At 32.3% G+C, this 19402-nt stretch overlaps 1 protein-coding gene across 2 annotated transcripts in view; it reads right to left on the reverse strand.

Moving 5' to 3' along the window:
• The window catches only part of LOC100313582 (CREB-like transcription factor), a 44065-nt gene that overhangs the window by 11926 nt on the left and 12737 nt on the right, over positions 1–19402 (reverse strand). The window contains 3 exon segments of one of the 2 annotated variants that reach the window (NM_001168049.1): positions 4304–4579; positions 4860–5058; positions 12086–12248. In NM_001168049.1, the coding sequence (NP_001161521.1) occupies positions 4304–4579; positions 4860–5058; positions 12086–12115 (505 nt within the window). In that variant the 5' untranslated portion in view covers positions 12116–12248. 2 annotated transcript variants of the gene reach the window in all.

Consider the following 19402-nt stretch of genomic DNA (forward strand, 5'->3'; position numbering starts at 1 on the left):
AAAGAGGCAGAGCGTAGTGTAGTTTGAAATTTGCATTATTATATGATCATACCGATGAAACAATATGGCTATATCATCAATTTTCTATACAACCAGCCTGTGCGGAGTAAAGGTCACCAAAAATAATTGAAATCTAATCACGATATTTGTATGTGCAGAATGACATTGCTTTTAGTCAATAGAGAGTTTAATACTCTTTGACCGAGTTAGCACATTTTAAGATCTAACTCCAAATACAGCACAGCTTTTGTCATCATAAACATTTTGATAATTTCAAACAAATACTAATTAGTTTCTTTAGTGATTCAGATTACTAAAACAAGAATTTATTTGTTCATTTATGAAGTTCATTTCCAACTACGAAAAATGTATGACAATAGAGTGACGATGATAGGTACATTGTATCAAAGATGGTTCATGGAGACAGATTACTAGCTAATAGTTTTTACAATATTTTATTAATTTTTTTATTGCATGTCAATACTTTGCATTACTGGATTTGAAACAGTGGCCATCATGGTGAATGAACCACCACTTCAAAAGCTTTATCAATGATTTCAGAGTTCACCTGATATATTCTACCAAATTAACCTCGTGTTATGCTACTTTCTTGTGGAGTGGACCAACAGTTGTTGGTCATAGATTCAAACATTACAATTAGCTAAAATTGAGATGTAATTTCACAATATGGCGTAATAAAGTTATTATTATATAAAATACATTTCACCAGGTCATAAATGAAAACTGAGCTTTGCTACTGATCATATGCTTTATTATTATACATCTGTCACCATAACGTCATAAGTTACAGTGTGTCATAATTTTCCAGATATTTTATGGGGTATTTTCATCCTACCATATTAGGAATTGCGAATTCCAAATATGGAATGTGCGTTATTGTCCTCTAACAATAAAAACAAACATGGCTACCACCGGAGTTTGATCAAACTCCACACAAAGAAGTTTGCTGAATCTGTTCTAAACCTTTTAGATTTCTGCATTCCCATGTTGTATCCTTGGAAGGAAAAGATGTATATAATAAAGTTATTTACGAGGATACCCCAAAGTATGCACTCAAACAGTAAACTGATGCGCAATGGAGGTCGATACTCCAGCCGTACCTTGACGATATCCTCGTAATAACCTCACATAATTACATTGAGTCGTGTACCTTGAGGTACTGGTATATTATTTTTATGGAGCAATATGGTTGAAATAATTAGGTTACTAATTGTGTTACAATATGAAAAGCATGCAAAAAAAAAAAAAAAAATATGTTCATCTTGTCCAATGCAAACCCAGTGAATGTATGCATGTTAATTTTTTATATATTTCATTTAAAACTGGTTAAATTTTATGTAAGAATAATTAGTATGAATTTTGAGTGGAGAACAATTGCAAAATGCAGCAGCAGTCTTTATTGAAATGTAAAAATGGTAACTTTTCTAAGTTTTAGCCATCTTTGCAATTTCTCAAAATCCAATCAACATTCTACGTCTTTTTTTATGAATATACTGTATTAGCTCTCTACATGTACTTTGATACAGAGGTATGTCTATGGTCACAAAAAGTCATACTATAGGGGTCATGCACAAGGCCACACATAAGTTCTTGAACACAAGGCCAGAGAAACGCATTTAAAAAATGTACAGCCAACAAGAATGTATTTTCTACTTAATTGAATTTATCTATAAACAAGCAGCTTCTCGGTCGAGATATCTCCAATATAAGCAATGCACATATCAATTAAAAAACATTAGAAGAAATCATTAGAAAATGAACAAATCTGAGAGAGGTCCACCTGTGGTACCTATACATGTAATATCAAAGCAATCAGACTTGCGGTTTTTAACAAGAAGTCCAAAATATCCCTTTTTACCAAAAATGGCAAAAATATTCATCAAAATTAGAGAATTGAAGATATTATCACGAAATGAACAAATCTAAGTAAAGTCTGCTCAAGGTACATGTACACCAAATATCAAAGCAATAAGGCTTGTAGCTTTCAAGAAGAAGTCAAAAAAGTAAAAAGTTGACACTGACGATACTCATACAAAGACAACAGCGGAGCTAAAAAAGGCCATAATATCATGACCAAAAACTAAAATTTCATGCACAGTGACTGGTTGGTAGCACCACTTATTAGTACCAGAGGCAAAATAATAACATTGTTTGCTGCTTAAATATATACACATGTCCAGGTTAATAAAATAACTTATGCGATACCCTTTTCACAGCAGATCAAGTGCTAATATTAATCCATGTGAACCTTTTTAGTTGGACATCATGCTGGTTGGCAGAAAATGTATATAAATGACACCACAGTGTGATGTGAAAGCTGCATATAAAATAAATATGACAGGTGATCAGTAGAAGATGCTGCTCTGAAGAAAAAATTCCAACAATATATTTTTCAAACGAATCAGTGTCTGAATTGTACAAATGTTTTAACGTTAAAATGATATATAGCAATTGATTACTGCAATATTTCATGCAAATCACAGACATAAATAGACGATTGAGCTTTTTGGCAGTTATTTTTATCCAACACTGAGAATCAATATAATCAGTTTGTAGGAGTAGTAACCAGTTCGTTCTCTTCATCACAAATTCACAAAATAGTCCTGTTTAAAGTATGCATGTTTCTTCAGAAGATTGGGACAATTTTTTTTTAGTAAAAACTGAAAATTGACTTAAATTTTGTCTGTTGGCTTCGAAATTAGGGTTTATTTCAAGAAATATTGAACAATATAAGAAAGTGCAGACAAATTTGGATGAGAAACTCTGGTGGTGAAAATGTTAAATTTTGAATTTTTCTGCAAAATTGTTTTGTGACACATTTTTCTATAATTTCTAAATTTTTGACCAATTAAGACAATTTCCCATTTGCAGTGAAGTCTTTGGAAATTGGAAAAAAAATGATTTTGGTGTTTGAAAGGTTTATAAAAGCATCACATTGAATTATTAGTTTTATTTTTAACTGACAATTTCACACGCAAACCACAAAACTGAATTAGTAATACTATATTTGGCCTATTTATAGACCTATTCCTCTTTCCACAATCAAATGTTCAAATACCTTTTCAAATCCATCAATATGCAAAAGCCTTCAGTTTTTTTAATATAAATTTTCCACAGTGTTGTGAACTTGCCAAATAATATGAAATGACTGCCATCTTTCTTGCAGCATATAATTAAAATATTAAGTATCAACAGTACATTCTCTGAATGAATATTTACTAGATGCTAGCAACAGCAAAATGATCCGGACTTTTCAGCTGGTGTTAAGCCAAAATGCTGTATGAATTATGCACACACAGAAAAGCGATTATGCTTAAAGTCTTATTTTATGTACACTTCTATTACTGGATATAAAATATGGTTCATGGTTTTGCAAGGAATACATATTTGGGTAGCAATACTCTGAGAATGTAAAGACAAGTCTATTGAAAACACTTGTTGCTTATCTGATCTAGCAATTGAGAATGGTACAAGTTTTACAGAGATATTTGACAATTGATAGATAGTTCTGTCACTTCACTGCAACCAATTATGTTGATTTTACACTTCAGTGTAACCGACACAACTGTATGACATTTGTCGTTGCATTACTAGCTCCAAGAAGAGGAAAATGTGTCGCAATGACAGGCTGAGCTCACTGTGTACGATGTGTGTTTCAAGCTCATATGCAAGGTGTGTAAAATATTACATGAAACAGAATATGCATGCTGCACAGAATGTGTGATGTTTTTGGCCATGAATTTTTTTTGTATTTTCTATAGTTTTTTTTTTTTTTTTTTTTTTTGGGGACCAAATAAATAGAATTTTCTATTGACTACAGATCTTATCAAAACTTGTGGGTCTTATTTTGTGAAAGAAGACGAGGACTTTGGTGCTTTGAGGGTTAAAGAGTAATATTTATCCTTATAAATCAAGTTATCCAGTGGCAGTAACTTACTATGGCAATGTTTTGTCCACTTTTACAAGGAACATTGGCTCTACTGCCCTCACATAAAGTTAATTTTGTTGAACGTTATAGTTCAACTTGGTACATTTGTTGATGAAAAAAAAACTTAACAGTGATAACTTCCACAGGAAGAATATTGATTACTAGAATTTAATGAACTCTGAAATAAATAATTTGAAATAAGAATTCAATCCAAGTTGAGCATTAAACACGAGTGTACATGAATAACTTAGGAACTGGGTATATCAAACATTGAGTTTTCATACTTCTACATGTATACAACACCATACATTTCCAAAAAATTACAATTCTGCTAGCACATAGGGGAATACTTACTGGGATCATGTAATGAGTCGTTATCAATATCCATGTCGATATGTTCTTGTTTTATTCGGTACTGAACCCTGGGTTTGCTCTGTGACATGTTAAAGATGGGTGTTGTCGTCATTTGTATACGTGGTGGTTGCGGTGCTGGTAAATCGCATGTCATGCAGTCATCAGTAGTGGATAGATTCAGAGCGGTCTCGTATTCATCCATAGGTGGTTCCTGTTTGATTCCATATACTGTGTGTTCAGCTGTACTAGAATAACCAAGTCCATCTGTATCTAAATCTGAATAATTTTAAGTACAAGAATTATTATTTAATCACAATCTATGCTGTAAGCCGATTTAATTCCTCAAGACAAATATTCGTGAGTACCCAGTAAGTCAAAATCACAAAATTTTGTAGCAATGAAAATTTCCTGTGCTGGTGACTTTTGCAGAATTTTGTTTTTGCAAATGTGCCAGAGTGACTTTCACTGGGGTCCTAGAGGGTTAGAGACATTCATCAAGTTCATTATTACAAATGCACTGAAATTGCGAAGTTGATAACAGCGAAAATAAACTTACCCTTTCCAAAGTCATCTAATCGAAAACCCGGTAGTAATGGAGAAGGTGGAGTCGGCTCGGTCATCAAGGAGTAGCTATGCTCGGCTTGTATATGAGGAGTGGGTGCAATATCACTGATTACTCTATCGGTCAACAAGGGGTCTTCAAAGATATTATTTAACCAGTCACAAGGAAGGTCCTCCATACCGCTGGAAAGCGACTGCAACCAGGAACATAATTGAAATCCAGACATTTTAATTTAGGTTGATATAAAAATTTCAAGTCAGCAGACTTAGGTTGGGGACATTTAAAAGGTTGGTCTTATGCGTATGTTATTGTTACAGTAGTAGGTATCGCCACCTCAGGCTAATAACAGCAGAAAAAAAATCTCTCCTGGGAATAAGCAGATGGTAGTTTCTGTTTTGTCGGAATTTCACAGACCACAACACAGAATACAGTTCTATATGAAGGAGTGCATGCCCATCACGCTTAAAATCGTGATGTAACAGTCAGTTTCAAGTACAACTCAAAAACCACAAAACTTCAGCACACAAGTTTATGCACCACATTCAGTGCAACCAAGTAAATCAGAAATAGCTCAAAGACTCTGCAGCGTAGAATCACCCAAGTGTACAAATGTACATGTGATATTCAGGCTGCTTAGAAGCACACTGTGCTGCCTATTACTACCACAGCAAAGTAACCACTACGTCAATTTGTCATAACTCATGAATATTCAATTACAAAGACAAATATTCACATAAATGTTGATAAATGACAGAGGTTAGTTTGTGTTCAACAAATTCCCAGGCATAAAAAACCCACAGATATGGGGATGAACTTTACATAAGCATGTTAGTTCGCTCTTTTCTAACTTTTTATTATTGTTCATTTATACATTTATTACCGGTATATCTCAGCCCACATCTCTACCTTCAATATGGTGTAATACAGATTTTATTGTTATATCACCTCAAAGCTGGAATAAAATAAGACAGATGGATGGCATACAATTTAACAGTAAGAAATGGGATGAGGGTACATTAAGACAACAATACGTACAATACATTTGTATGCATTCACAAGAGGATGATTTTTGCTCAGCAATACAGAATAATTAGCATTATTCTCTTATTTTTATAACAGCGGTTGAGGTATGAGGAGGTTTATTGAGTTTAATGGTGCTATTTAGTGATGTTATCAACATTTCATGTTCAGTGCAACCATTCTTTTTAAAACCCTGAAGAGGAATTTTAAGTGTTTTACATTAAAACGTAGCATACGTTTTTGTCGATTGATGAATCAACACTTTGTTGAAGAGATTGGGATTGCTTTGTCAGTTGGATTCCAATAGTTATAAATTTGATACCACCAGTTATGAATTATTGGTATGTATCAATATAAATTTTTAATTTTGGAACTACAAGTTATGAATAAAATAATTATTGGTATGCATTAACAGATATTCTTAACCTTGGAAACTACAAGTTATGAAATAATAAATATTGGTATGTATTAACTGATACTCTTAACCTTGGAACATTAATTTATATTTTAAATATATTTCAGCACATAAATCTCAATGTAAATATTTTGTGATGAATCTAAAAATTAAATTAACGTTAACATAAGAGCCTTGAGATTTGAATAAGAAATCCTACTCTTTTAGATTTAATACAATGAAGTCCAGACTGCTCAACCTTTTCACCACCAGTTCCCTCTTTTCATCACAAATTCACAAAATAGTCCTGTTTTAGTCTGCACTTTACTTTTAAAGATTGGGACAAAATAGCCAAATATTTTCAGTAAAAACTAAAAAATTTACTCAATTTTGTCCGTTAGCTTAAAAATTAGGGTTCATTTCCAGAAATACCAAGGAATACAAGAAAAAAAGTGCAGAAAAATTTGGGCAAGAAAGTCTGGTGGTGAAAAGGTTACTAAGTACTCCAGGGTCGAATTTGCAGACTAAACTATGTCTGATACAGTAGACTCAGTCAGCAATCTAAACCATTCAATGTAAATTGATATCACATGCCAAAACACTAAAATGGTCCATTTCACCTTCACAAAGGTGGGTTTCCTTGAACTCAACCATATCTATTATCCATGGAATTAGACAGACATTTAATATATCTTTTTAAACCATAACTGTGGGAGTCTATGTATGGTCTTAGTTACCATATACTAGTATTCCAGTATTGAACAGCATTTTCATGGAGAAGAGAACTAGGAGAGATCTTTATCTAGTTTGTGCAAGAAATGTTTTCACATTAGACTAGCATTTCACCATGCCCAGCACTTTTTTTCTCAATGTTTTGTTACTGTCAATAAAGTTATTTGTTTAAATATTTTGTTGGGGGGGGGGTACTTGGTAATCTTGTTGAAGTACAACACAAAACTTCTTTAAATTTCTTAACAGCCTTTGATACATATGGCAATAATTAAGAGGGTCATATCTAAAAACAGTAAATCAAACTATATCTACTTCATCTGCTGTTAAACCATACATTCATGTATTACATCCCTAATACAGTGAGAATTTTATTGCCTTCAAATTTATTTTCTAAATGGATGCATATAATAAAATGATTCTAGTGCATGATATATAATGTTGTAAATGTTATATGCATGTGTTTTTTATAAAATAGGATACCTACTTTTAATACATCACATTTTTAGCATAAAACAGTATAGTTTTTAGCTTGTTTTGAGAATGATGTTTCAAGAATGAATGCAACTTTAATTTGTTAGACAAAATCAAAACATCTTAAGTCACATGACCTTGTATATCAGCTTTCAAGCTGAGAGAAAATTTACAGAAATGTCAATGTCAACCAAGTTTACACACAAATGGTGTGGAAAATATGCTGAACTAATCCTTGTGCAGAATTCAATCACTGATTGATACTTAGGCATTAGTACACATCAATTACCAAATAAAAGCCATAGTAACTTTTTTTATGAGCTGTGTCTGTGTGAAACCCATACAGAAACCAAATACCAGTTTGACTACCCTTGAATACACAAACATATAGCACGGCTTTTACTTCAAATTAGGATATCAACACAAAGGCTAACAGAGTTTGTAACTAGATTTCTGATTAAGAATTAAAAAAAAGTCATAGAGTTATACGAGTCAACAATTTATACTGGAGATGAGAGATGACAAGATAAATTACAAATTGTAATAGATCAAATAATATTGAAACATGCTAGCTTTCTATCAACTAGTTGCTGAGTAACATTGGGATGATTTTTATAATGTGCAATAAACTTTGCTGCCATCATACAAGATTGAATACTTCCAAATTGTTTCTGAATGATCTCCAAAACAGTACACTATAATATACTGCTAACAATGAGTACTGGTATTTAGAAGTTTTGATCTGGAATATTAGTGTACCAAAGCAAATATAAAACTTTAAATGTTACAATTACAAAAGCTTTGAAAGTAACATTCAGATCGTCCAATTTCACAGAAATTTTGGCTACAATTCCCTACACATATATCCATTCTGACCTATTAGATAATTGGGGCAGATATAATTTCTAATTTGATAATTTTGACTGCTTTAAATGGAACAGATAGCATGTGAATGACTGTGTTAAGAGCCAGATGCATGCAAGCATCATAATTGAATTGTGGGTAAAAAGGGGCTGGGGTGTTGACAATTTCCCTAGTTTGACATGTTATTGACTGGAAATCCAAAGACCTGTTGATGACCTGGATAGTGCAACAGTTTTTAGGTTATCAGCAGCTCCTTGTGTAAATATTTACGGCACTAACCATATGAATCAATGAATATAGCATGACCATTTTTTATCATTTACCTTGCTCCAAGTACAAAGTTCACTCTAAAGATCTTTAAACAGAACTTGCAATCTACAAATCAGGCGATGTCAGTGAACAACAAGGGAACAATGGACTTTCCACATAATATTGCACAATAATGTGAATGAAAAGGACCAAATTTGTATCATGTGCCTGCTGAACTTGCCTACATTGCATTTGACCTACAAGTTCAAAGTTATGCTGAGCAATATTTTTAGGATCCTTGCCAAGAATGTATAGAACAGTCAGCATCCAAGATGTACAATACTAAACAAGGCCACGAAAGAGCAGAATGGGTTGTTGTAAACATGCTGATGATTGCATCATCCTTATACCATTTAAGTACTCTGTTAACAGCTGTGCTTGAACATTCTACATGCAATATTACTACGAGACTGATGCTTGAATATACCTGAAAATATAGGTATAGATTTGGTGATGCGCATGATCTACACAGTCACAAATATCTACTTATTTTTACCCAAAGTTGGGCCTGAATTTTAGTTCTCATACTATGGAAAAAGTTAAATCCCTATACACAGGTCAATCTGCTTTTATACAATTTTACACAAGGCATCATATAAAACTCCAAAATAAATTGTTTACAATATTGCGTTTAAAATTTGGCAAAGGAGTACAAAATCTGTATATAACTGAACAAGAAGCTGACGCTTGAACTAACACATGTTGACAGGCCTTCGTCTCAATCACTGAATGTACATATACATCAAAAGGTGCAAGTACCTATATCAAACAGACCGTTCTATGTACGTGGACACTTAAAGAGAATAAACCATTTTATAACAGTTCAGAAAACATTCAGAAAACATTTATCCGGATACCCTTACACAAATTAACAGAAGACTATCTCATTGGCTTAGAAAGAACTTTGGTAACACCTACATGTATTACCCACAAGTCTCTGCATATTTTTTCAACATGACTGCTTGATGAAGAACAGATTAATTTACTAGTAATTAAATGTATTCAAAAATTCATAATTTTCAGATATATATTTTGAGTAGTACTAGTATCATTACTACATTCCATATTCAATGTTTAAATTGTAAAACAATCATTTTCAGTATGGGTTCAATGTTGGTGAATTGTTTTCAACAGTTATTTGAGAATTATAAAACAATTAAATTATATACATTTTATATAAAAAAAATCTTTCATGCATTTTTTCTAGATTGCAATAAAATGCAATGCTTTCATTTAATTAAAATGTTTAGGTAAGTAACTTAGAACATAGCAATACAGTTTACTTGTTATAGTGAACTACACTAAATGTAATAATTCCAGTGTGCAACTTGCAAAAGTGTTGCATAGTAACAACATCACCTTGTTGACAGGCAAGATGTAGATGAACGATTATGACACAAGATCAATAGCTGCAATATTTTTTTTTTCATATGTCATACACAGTTAAAAAAGGATTATACCAATGACGTCTATCTACCACACTGACAAGAATTATTCATAATGACGAAGGCTTATTTGGTCAAATGTCACACTGCCTGGGTAAAGCATGCTGCTCATAACTGGTACTCAAAACAGATAGATTTTACGAGTATGAAAAAACTACTTGATGAGCACCATCTGTGCATATATCCATATTTTGTTATCCTTATGTTACGCAAAGAATTATGCATCAAAATACCTAGATAACCATAAACTGGACTGTACAGAAAAGTCTTCCATAGAGGTTTTCATTTTTTCTAGACCAGTCGTTTTATAATTTATCATGTTTAGTCCATCACTAGTCTGAATATCTATACATTATGTGTAGTATCTTATTGTAAGCTTTTAAAATTTATGGGGGGTCCTACTGGCGAATAGCTTTAGGAAAAGTGCAAGCTTTATTAGAGGTGCATCTTCAACAGAAGTGCATTTAAACCAACAGTTGCATTTATTGTATCCTAGATCATTACATTATTATTCATTTTAAATATACACACCACTGTTATTTCATGGATAAAACCAAATGAGATCAGAATGCCACAGACTGGTAAGAAGGCAGAAAATATTGTTTGGTGCACTGCTCCAGTGGGCAGGACGATCATAGGTAGCACCGTTTGTTTCATTACTCTAGCAGGTAGGACAACCATGGAGTTGTTTGGTTCACTGCTCCAGTGGGCAGGACGATCATAAGTAGCACTGTTTGTTTCATTACTCTGGCAGGTAGGACAACCATGGAGTTGTATGGTTCACTGCTCCAGTAGGCAGGACGATCACAGGAATTGAATCTGTGATTATGTACAATATCCTGATGCTGCAGAGCGTATCTGTTCAGCATGTCACACATCAAAACAACTATAGCCAGACTTGTAACACGTAAATGAATGGCAACATGTACAGCATTTAAGTTTTCCACATCGGTTCACTACCAAAATCTATTGACAATCTAATAGTCTTATTTAAAGTCTTCAACAAATGGGAACATTCAATTAATAGTAAGGCATGTTGGCTTAATACAATGTAAATAGGATACATTGTAGCAACAGGTTTCATTCCCACCAATCTGTTACCACCACTGAATCAATAACAAAGCCTGTTTTATGAATATGCAAATCTCCAATCTGGTGTATTTAATCCCCGCAGCAATTGATAAACCGGATGTGAAAATTCAATTTTGTTTTTAAATTCACCAATAAAATTAAAATCACAGCACTTTTTGCTCAAAAAATTTAACCTGGAGCAAAACGTAAAAATCAGTTTTCAAACATGATTTGAACAGTACATTCATGGGGATTTTTTTTCATTGACTGGACAGAATGCTGAGAAAAATCAAATCATTCTACGATGAAGAACTTGTCAACACATGCTATAAAACTATAAGCTTTTAAATTCCAGTTTGAATCACAGTCATCACAACCTCTTATCCTACAACCATCAATGTCTTTCTATCAAGTGAAAAAAATTTACTATTAATTATTTTCTGTGCGTTATTTACATAATCTTTTTTTTTAACTCGTCCTGTAGGATTCCCGCCATGTGATACCTAACAAGCCATGTTTGACATAATATAATATGGAAAGAAAAAAATACTACAATGTGAATGTGTTCACATCTTCCATCTATCTTAGGGAAGTTTGCATTACAAGTGGCGGGTGGCGGTTACCGAAATAAATTTTATCCAAGAACATTTTTTTTTTAGCTTCACTACAAATGTGGAACTAAATCACACACATTTTGTGTTTTAGCAAAAAAATCTATATTTTAATAATTTGAAATTACCCACGAACAAAATCTTGAAATCAATATTTCTATGTGGAAACCAAGGCAGCTGCCAACTATCAAATTCTATAAAATGAATCTAAAATCAATGTAACAGTTATTTTGGAAAATTGTCTGACAGTTGATATTTTTTTTTTATAAAAAAAAAACAAAAAAAAACATGTTGCGACATTACCTGGACATGATAGTGACGATAATAAGCCATCCAGGAGAATGGATTGGTTACAACTACAAAGATATTGGGTTTTAAACCAATTTCCAGACTTTGAAGTGATGTATCTAGTGTATCTATCCAAGCAGTTGATTAGATGGGAACGGGGAGAAAGGTAAAAGGAAAAAGAAATTATCGATGGAATATTGTCAATAAATTCCAATGACCATTTGTGGTCATACTGCAGTAACAGCTGCAGGTACTGGGAGTGGATATGGGACTGTGACGTGCAGTAAAATGAATGGATTAAAAAATAATTGACAAGCTGATCATGCACCAACCTGTGGATATCTAAGGGACAGGCTAAATATCGAGAAGGAGTGGTATGTTTGACAAGCTGATAATATACCATCCTGTGGATATCCAAGGGTCAGGCTAAATATCGAGAAGGAGTGGTATGTTTGACAAGCTGATAATATACCATCCTGTGGATATCTTTAGAAGGGACAGGCTAAATATCAAGAAGGAGTGGAATGGTTGACAAGCTAATAATGCACCAACCTGTGGATATCTAAGGGTCAGGCTAAATATAGAGAAGGAGTGGTATGTTTGACAAGCTGATAATATACCATCCTGTGGATATCTAAGGGTCAGGCTAAATATAGAGAAGGAGTGGTATGGTTAACAAGCTGATAATGTACCAACCTGTGGATATCTAAGGGTCAGGCTAAATATCAAGGAGTGGTGTTTGACAAGCTGAAAATGTACCATCCTGAGGATATCTAAGGGACAGGTCAGATACTGAGAATGTTTGACAAGCTGATAATGGACTAACCAGTGAATATTTAAGGGACAGGTCAGATACTATGAAGGGGTGGGATGTTTGACAAGTTGATCATGCGCCAACTTGTGAATATGAAAGGGTCAGAGCAAAGCTGGTATTAACCCTTATCGTGCCAGCCCATGTACTTTTTCATTGACTTCACCAGATAGGACATCACAATGAAGGTGGGGCTACCACCATTCTGTACACCATTATCAAAAATGAGCATTGCTTAATTACATTTTAATTAATCCTGAATATTGCCAAACATATAATGTTACCTTATTGTGCAGCAATAGCAAAATTAGTTTTCACCAAAAAAAATACATGAATTTAGATAGATTTCATACAAAAATGATGAAAACATACCAAATTCCCTCCTCAATATTAGCAAATCATTCATTACAAAAAGCAAAGTGAAATTGTCCACATAATATTACAGACTTGAGTGAGTTTAGTTTAAAATCAACATGAATAAAAAATACTTGGCACTAAATTTGACATAATTTAGTGAAATTAAACCACGAGGACTAATTGTCACAGTCTTCCTTCAATCTGTTCAAGCCCACACAGTATTCTTTGATAAAGGTCACATGGCTCATTTCAAACAACCTTATTTATGACACAAGATCTGAACAAATAGTCTTGTTCCTATTCCCAATGGATACTGGTCTGTAATGGGATTTTCTGTAACAGCAGTTTGCAATTTTAATGAATCTAGGAATTTTTTTAAATTAAATTGACACTATTCTGCTGTAAGGCAAAGTGCAAAATGTTTTTTTTTGTGTTCAAAACAAATGATTTTTCCTAATTAAATAATTATATTAATTAATATATTATTGATTATTGTGATATAACGGCTGTGATTCAAAATCATATTTATGTTACATTTTTCAGTTATTAACTAAAAGAAGATAGTGACCTTCAATGAGTAAATAAATTGATGATTAATTAACAAGTCTAGAATGTTTTATTTCAAAATTTTTAATGATCTGAATATTTCTATTTTCACAGTGAGTTTTGTTCAAATTATGTTCTCAAAAATGGTTTAAACAATGTCGCAGAAATTTCAAACATTGAAAAAAATTTGCTTACAGTGAATATCGTTTAACCAGATGTGCAATGTCAAAACAACAAATACTCATGTTTCCACGTTCCTGAATAAATGCGAAATTACTTTCATTCGCAATATAGTTAATTCAAATACAATTTTATTAGTTGATTTTAAGATAAAATATGGACTACAGAATTCAATAAATTTGTCACTAGTCTGTATAAATGAGAGGAAACCATTATTTTGTGGTTTACTTGTTCACTGTATTGATATTGTAGCATGTTATGTAGGAGTTCTCCAGTAACAGATGTCAACAGGAAGTGTGCACCATATGGCAAGGGCTGAACCAATACAATATGCTGGTTGGGCGCCATAGTTACAGAGCTGTTTTTGTTAATTATTACTTTTTAAAACAAATTCTCTAATATTTTTTTTAAGGCGACATTATTTTCCTCTATTTGATGGCACATGTTTTTTTTTTTTTAAAGATTTTATCCGACACTGTACTGCTGCATCAATTCAAACCATAGGGCATTTGAGTAATGTGCATCTAAGAATGTAAAAACGGCAATATTTCTGTCACATTATTAGATTAATTACTACATATTACACCACAGGTAGGAGTTCATTAATTAACACATCCTTATTATAGTGCAATAAACTATTGCGTATACTGTAGATATTTTAATTTTCAATACAAGGATTGGGAAATAATATTTCTACCCTTTAGGCTAGACTTTTATTATCCCTTGTTTCGCGAACCCGCCGATGAACAGGAGCCAAAAATGAAATAAAAATAAAATTTTATTTCAGTGTAACTTTTTGCGCCCGCTGACCTGTAAGCGCAAAAAATAGCTGAAAAAATATTATTTTTATCTTCATTTTTTTACCGCCCGGTGCATAACAAATCCAAGTTGCATTTCCGTGGGAGTATCATGATCAAAGTACCGAAGTCTCGCGCAGATGAGAAACAAGGTTATACATGGAATAACATTTCAATTCTTCTTTAATTTTGCTTATTTCGCTGACTGGAAAATGCGCTAAATTAAATCCAAGTGAATATGTTAAATTGAGCATAGAACACATTATCTAAATGATAAAACCGTGAATAACACTGAATATGCCTGGAATGGTAAATCAGCAAAATATAAACCAAGTGAAAATTAATCATTTTACAGTATGCTACATAGCAAAATTTTCATTCATGGAAATATTTCTTCTTTAACCAGAATATTTTAATGTCGCAAGCTTTTCATAGTATAGTACATGCAGTTTATAAATCTGCAGATTCATCATTGGGCTTTCATCAGTAACATCACTTTTTTCTGAAAATGAGAATTAACCAGATTGAGAGACAAATGTAGGTCTCAATTAAATGATAAGCCTTGATATGGAAACAATTTGTGACAACCCAAAAATGTGAAATTCACAATGGCCTTATAGAACAGCCTGATACTACAAAATCTACTCCAAGGTCTGTCTATAGCACCAAGAGCTAAATGATTTCCAAGACTTTTCCAGACCTTTTCCCAAAACTTTCTTGCATTTTTCGCAAGACATCTTGACCCTTAATTCAGGCCAACATCATCACCAAAGCTCATCAAAGTTCTGAGGATACGGTAGTTCTCCGGAGAAATCTGACCTTTCTAAATTGAATTATGAAGAAATTTGAAGACTTTTCAATGATTTTTTTATTTTTCCTGTAATTTAAAGACAACTGAACGACTCAGACCTCAAAAAATCCAAAGGATTTTCCAAACACTATGGACCCTGTACATGCAATGTTAATTTTGAGAGGGTTTAGTAATGTTCAGAGTGTTATTACTTTCATATGGGAAAAAACAAAATATTTATCCCGATATTTGTTAAAAATAAAGCACTGTAAAAAATATGTGTACATGCATCTACTTCATTCAAAAGATACATGTAATCTCCATTTCAAGGAAAATTGCCTCGATGCGAAACATCTTGCTCACATTGGTTGATCCCTAATATAAACTTTGAAAATTAATATTACTTACATCAGAATATAAAAATTCATACATAATCCTTGCTTGACAAAAATACAAATATAAAAAAAATGTAATTCCACTTCCTGTACCTTTGCCATTTAAGCTTTTGACAACATACGACAATAAAAGTTTATGTTTATGGAGATTTAAGTTGAATTACACTTAAATATCACAAAGTGTTCATTGCAGAATAATCTTTAGAACTATACTGTGAAATGACTAATTTTCACTGGGTTTAAATTTCGCTGATTTACCAATTCATGCATATTCAGTGGGTTTTAAATTCACGGTTTTATCATTTAGATAATGTGTTTTATGCTAACTAAATTTTACATATTCACTGGGTTTTAATTTAGCGCATTTTCCAGTCAGCGAAATAAGCAAAATTAAAACCCCGTGAATAATTAATCTTTTTACAGTATACTGTTAATGCCTCTTGAGTATAACAAATTTACAAATATTTTATAAAATAGATAAAGAAAAAGTGATAGCCTTCATGACTAATGAAATTGAGAAAACACTAATAATCAAAATATTAATATAAAATTAATTGATAATTTTATTTAGTGTGTATATGTACATTTTTTTTCATTTTTATTAATTTCCCAATAAGGATACAGCTTATTCATCTCATAACCTTTTCCAATTTTCTCTAGAACTACTGTACCAAACTGTAACTTTTTGATCATCAATTTTTTTTTTTTATTTGTACACATTTTCTGTAAGTTTCACTGAATTTAATCTTAATTTTGGACAAAAAAATGGTGAGATTACTTCTAGTTTTTGATAAAAAAAATTGAAAATTTGAGAATTTGCTGATGCGAGCCAAACATTTTGAACAGGTTGTTGCATGTTGATGCAATTAATATTTAAAAAGAATAATAGTATTAATTTTCACTTTATAACTTTTTCTAGTTCTTTCCAGGAATACAGTACCTAAGTTTATACTTCAACAGTTGGTATTATAAGGATTGAACCGATATCCCTGATGTAAGACAAACATTTTACTTTGTGTTGAATATAGAAATAACAAAAACAGTCTTATTTTTTAGCTGATGTGTTTGAATTTATTCCGACCTGTATTTGGCCTTTCACCCAGGTTGATCTCCATGGATGTATTTGGTAATGTTGAGAACTTAAAACGCTGGATAAACCATAGCAACTGCATTTAATACCCATGATGCATCTTATGATGGCAACATCAAAGGTCAACCAATGAAAATCAAGAACTTTAGGGATAGACCATTAAATTTGTGGGGGTGTTAAGTTAGCTTCCTGCATACCTTGAAATTATATACATGTATAGTCTATTGTTCTATCAGTAGCATATACATAAATTAGATATTTTCATGGTTTAGCATACAGTGTTTCTATAATAGTAATCAAATTGTTTGCATCTTTAGAAATAGTTTCCATTGATTGACAGCAATAAGATACAAAACATAATACTGGTAGACTGTAAAATGTCAATCAGTGCTATTTCTGATTTCAAATATTTTGTACAAAGATTCACCACCTTGGCTTATTATTATGTCTTTTCTTGAACTCATAATATATTTAATGGAGAAAATACAGTATTAGTAGCGACTGCACCAGTGTAAATGATAGGTTTGTTGATGGTCGTACATGATACTTTAAAATATTAAATTTATCTTTTATACATGTGTGCTTCTATACAGCAAATACGGTAAAGATGTTTTCTGGAAAAGACAGGACAAAGACGGTTTAACATTCTCTTATTGAAAATATACATTCAAGTCAGTGAGAGAATCAAGCTAATTTTCGGAAAAAAATTATTCAATGACCATTATCAAATTATCCATTTCACCTTCTTTTTGAAATATTATTCTACAGGCCATGTTAAAAATGTTTTATATTCAATTTGACCATTGTGTCCCTGAAGAAGAACAATCTGACAACAAGCAGCCTATCGGCTGAGATAGCTCCGCTGTTAGCAAGGCACATTTCAATTAAAGAACTGAAGACATCATTAGAAAATGAACAATATGAATAGTATCAAAGCAATCGGACTTACAGTTTTTAACAAGAAGTCGAAAATATCACTTTTTACCAAAAATTACAAAAATATTCACCAAAATAAATTAATTAGAGAATTGAAGATATCATCACAAAATGAACAAATCTGAGAGAGGTCCACATGTAGTACCTATATATGTAATATCAAAGCAATCGGACTTGCGGTTTTTAACAAGAAGTCAAAAATATCACTTTTTACCAAAAATGACAAAAATATTCACCAAAATTAGAGAATTGAAGATATCATCACGAAATAAACAAATCTGAGAGAGGTCCACATGTAGTACCTATATATGTAATATCAAAGCAATCGGACTTGCGGTTTTTAACAAGAAGTCGAAAATATCACTTTTTACCAAAAATGACAAAAATATTCACCAAAATTAGAGAATTGAAGATATCATCACGAAATAAACAAATCTGAGAGAGGTCCACATGTAGTACCTATATATGTAGTATCAAAGCAATTGGACTTGCGGTTTTTAACAAGAAGTCGAAAATATCACTTTTCACCAAAAAATGACAAAAATATTCACCAAAATTAGAGAATTAAAGATATCATTACAAAATGAACAAATCTGAGAGAGGTCCACATGTAGTACCTATATATGTAATATCAAAGCAATTGCACTTGCGGTTTTTAACAAGAAGTCGAAAATATCAGTTTTTACCAAAAATGACAAAAATATTCACCAAAATTAGAGAATTGAAGATATCATCACGAAATGAACAAATCTGAGAGAGGTCCACATGTAGTACCTATATATGTAGTATCAAAGCAATTGGACTTGCGGTTTTTAACAGGAAGTCGAAAATATCAGTTTTTACCAAAAATGACAAAAATATTCACCAAAATTAAAGAATTAAAGATATCATTACAAAATTAACAAATCTGAGAGAGGTCCACATGTAGTACCTATAGATGTAATATCAAAGCAATTGCACTTGCGGTTTTTAACAAGAAGTCGAAAATATCAGTTTTTACCAAAAATGACAAAAATATTCACCAAAATTAGAGAATTAAAGATATCAACATGAAATGAACAAACCTAAGAGAGGTCTACCCAAGGTATATATACACCAAGTATCAAAGCATTTAGGCTTGTAGTTTTCAAGAAGAAGTCGAAAAAGTAAAACATTGACACGGACGACGACGGACGACGGACAATCACTCATATGATAAGCTCCGCTCGACAAAGTCGACAGCGGAGCTAAAAAACACAATTTTAGAAATAACTTCAAAGGATTCAATATGTATTTTAAGAAGACAGACTTTCATTCCTTAAATGAGAACTAATCAGTCATATTTTTATTAGGCATCATTCATATTCAATAAATATTCCCATGCTCGAAAATGAAGGAGGAGACACCCTGCATCATCTTTCATTGGGATGCATTATTATGAACACAAAGAG

The sequence above is a fragment of the Saccoglossus kowalevskii genome, chromosome 12 (assembly GCF_978046115.1).
Source record: "Saccoglossus kowalevskii chromosome 12, keSacKowa6.1, whole genome shotgun sequence".
NCBI lineage: Eukaryota > Metazoa > Hemichordata > Enteropneusta > Harrimaniidae > Saccoglossus > Saccoglossus kowalevskii.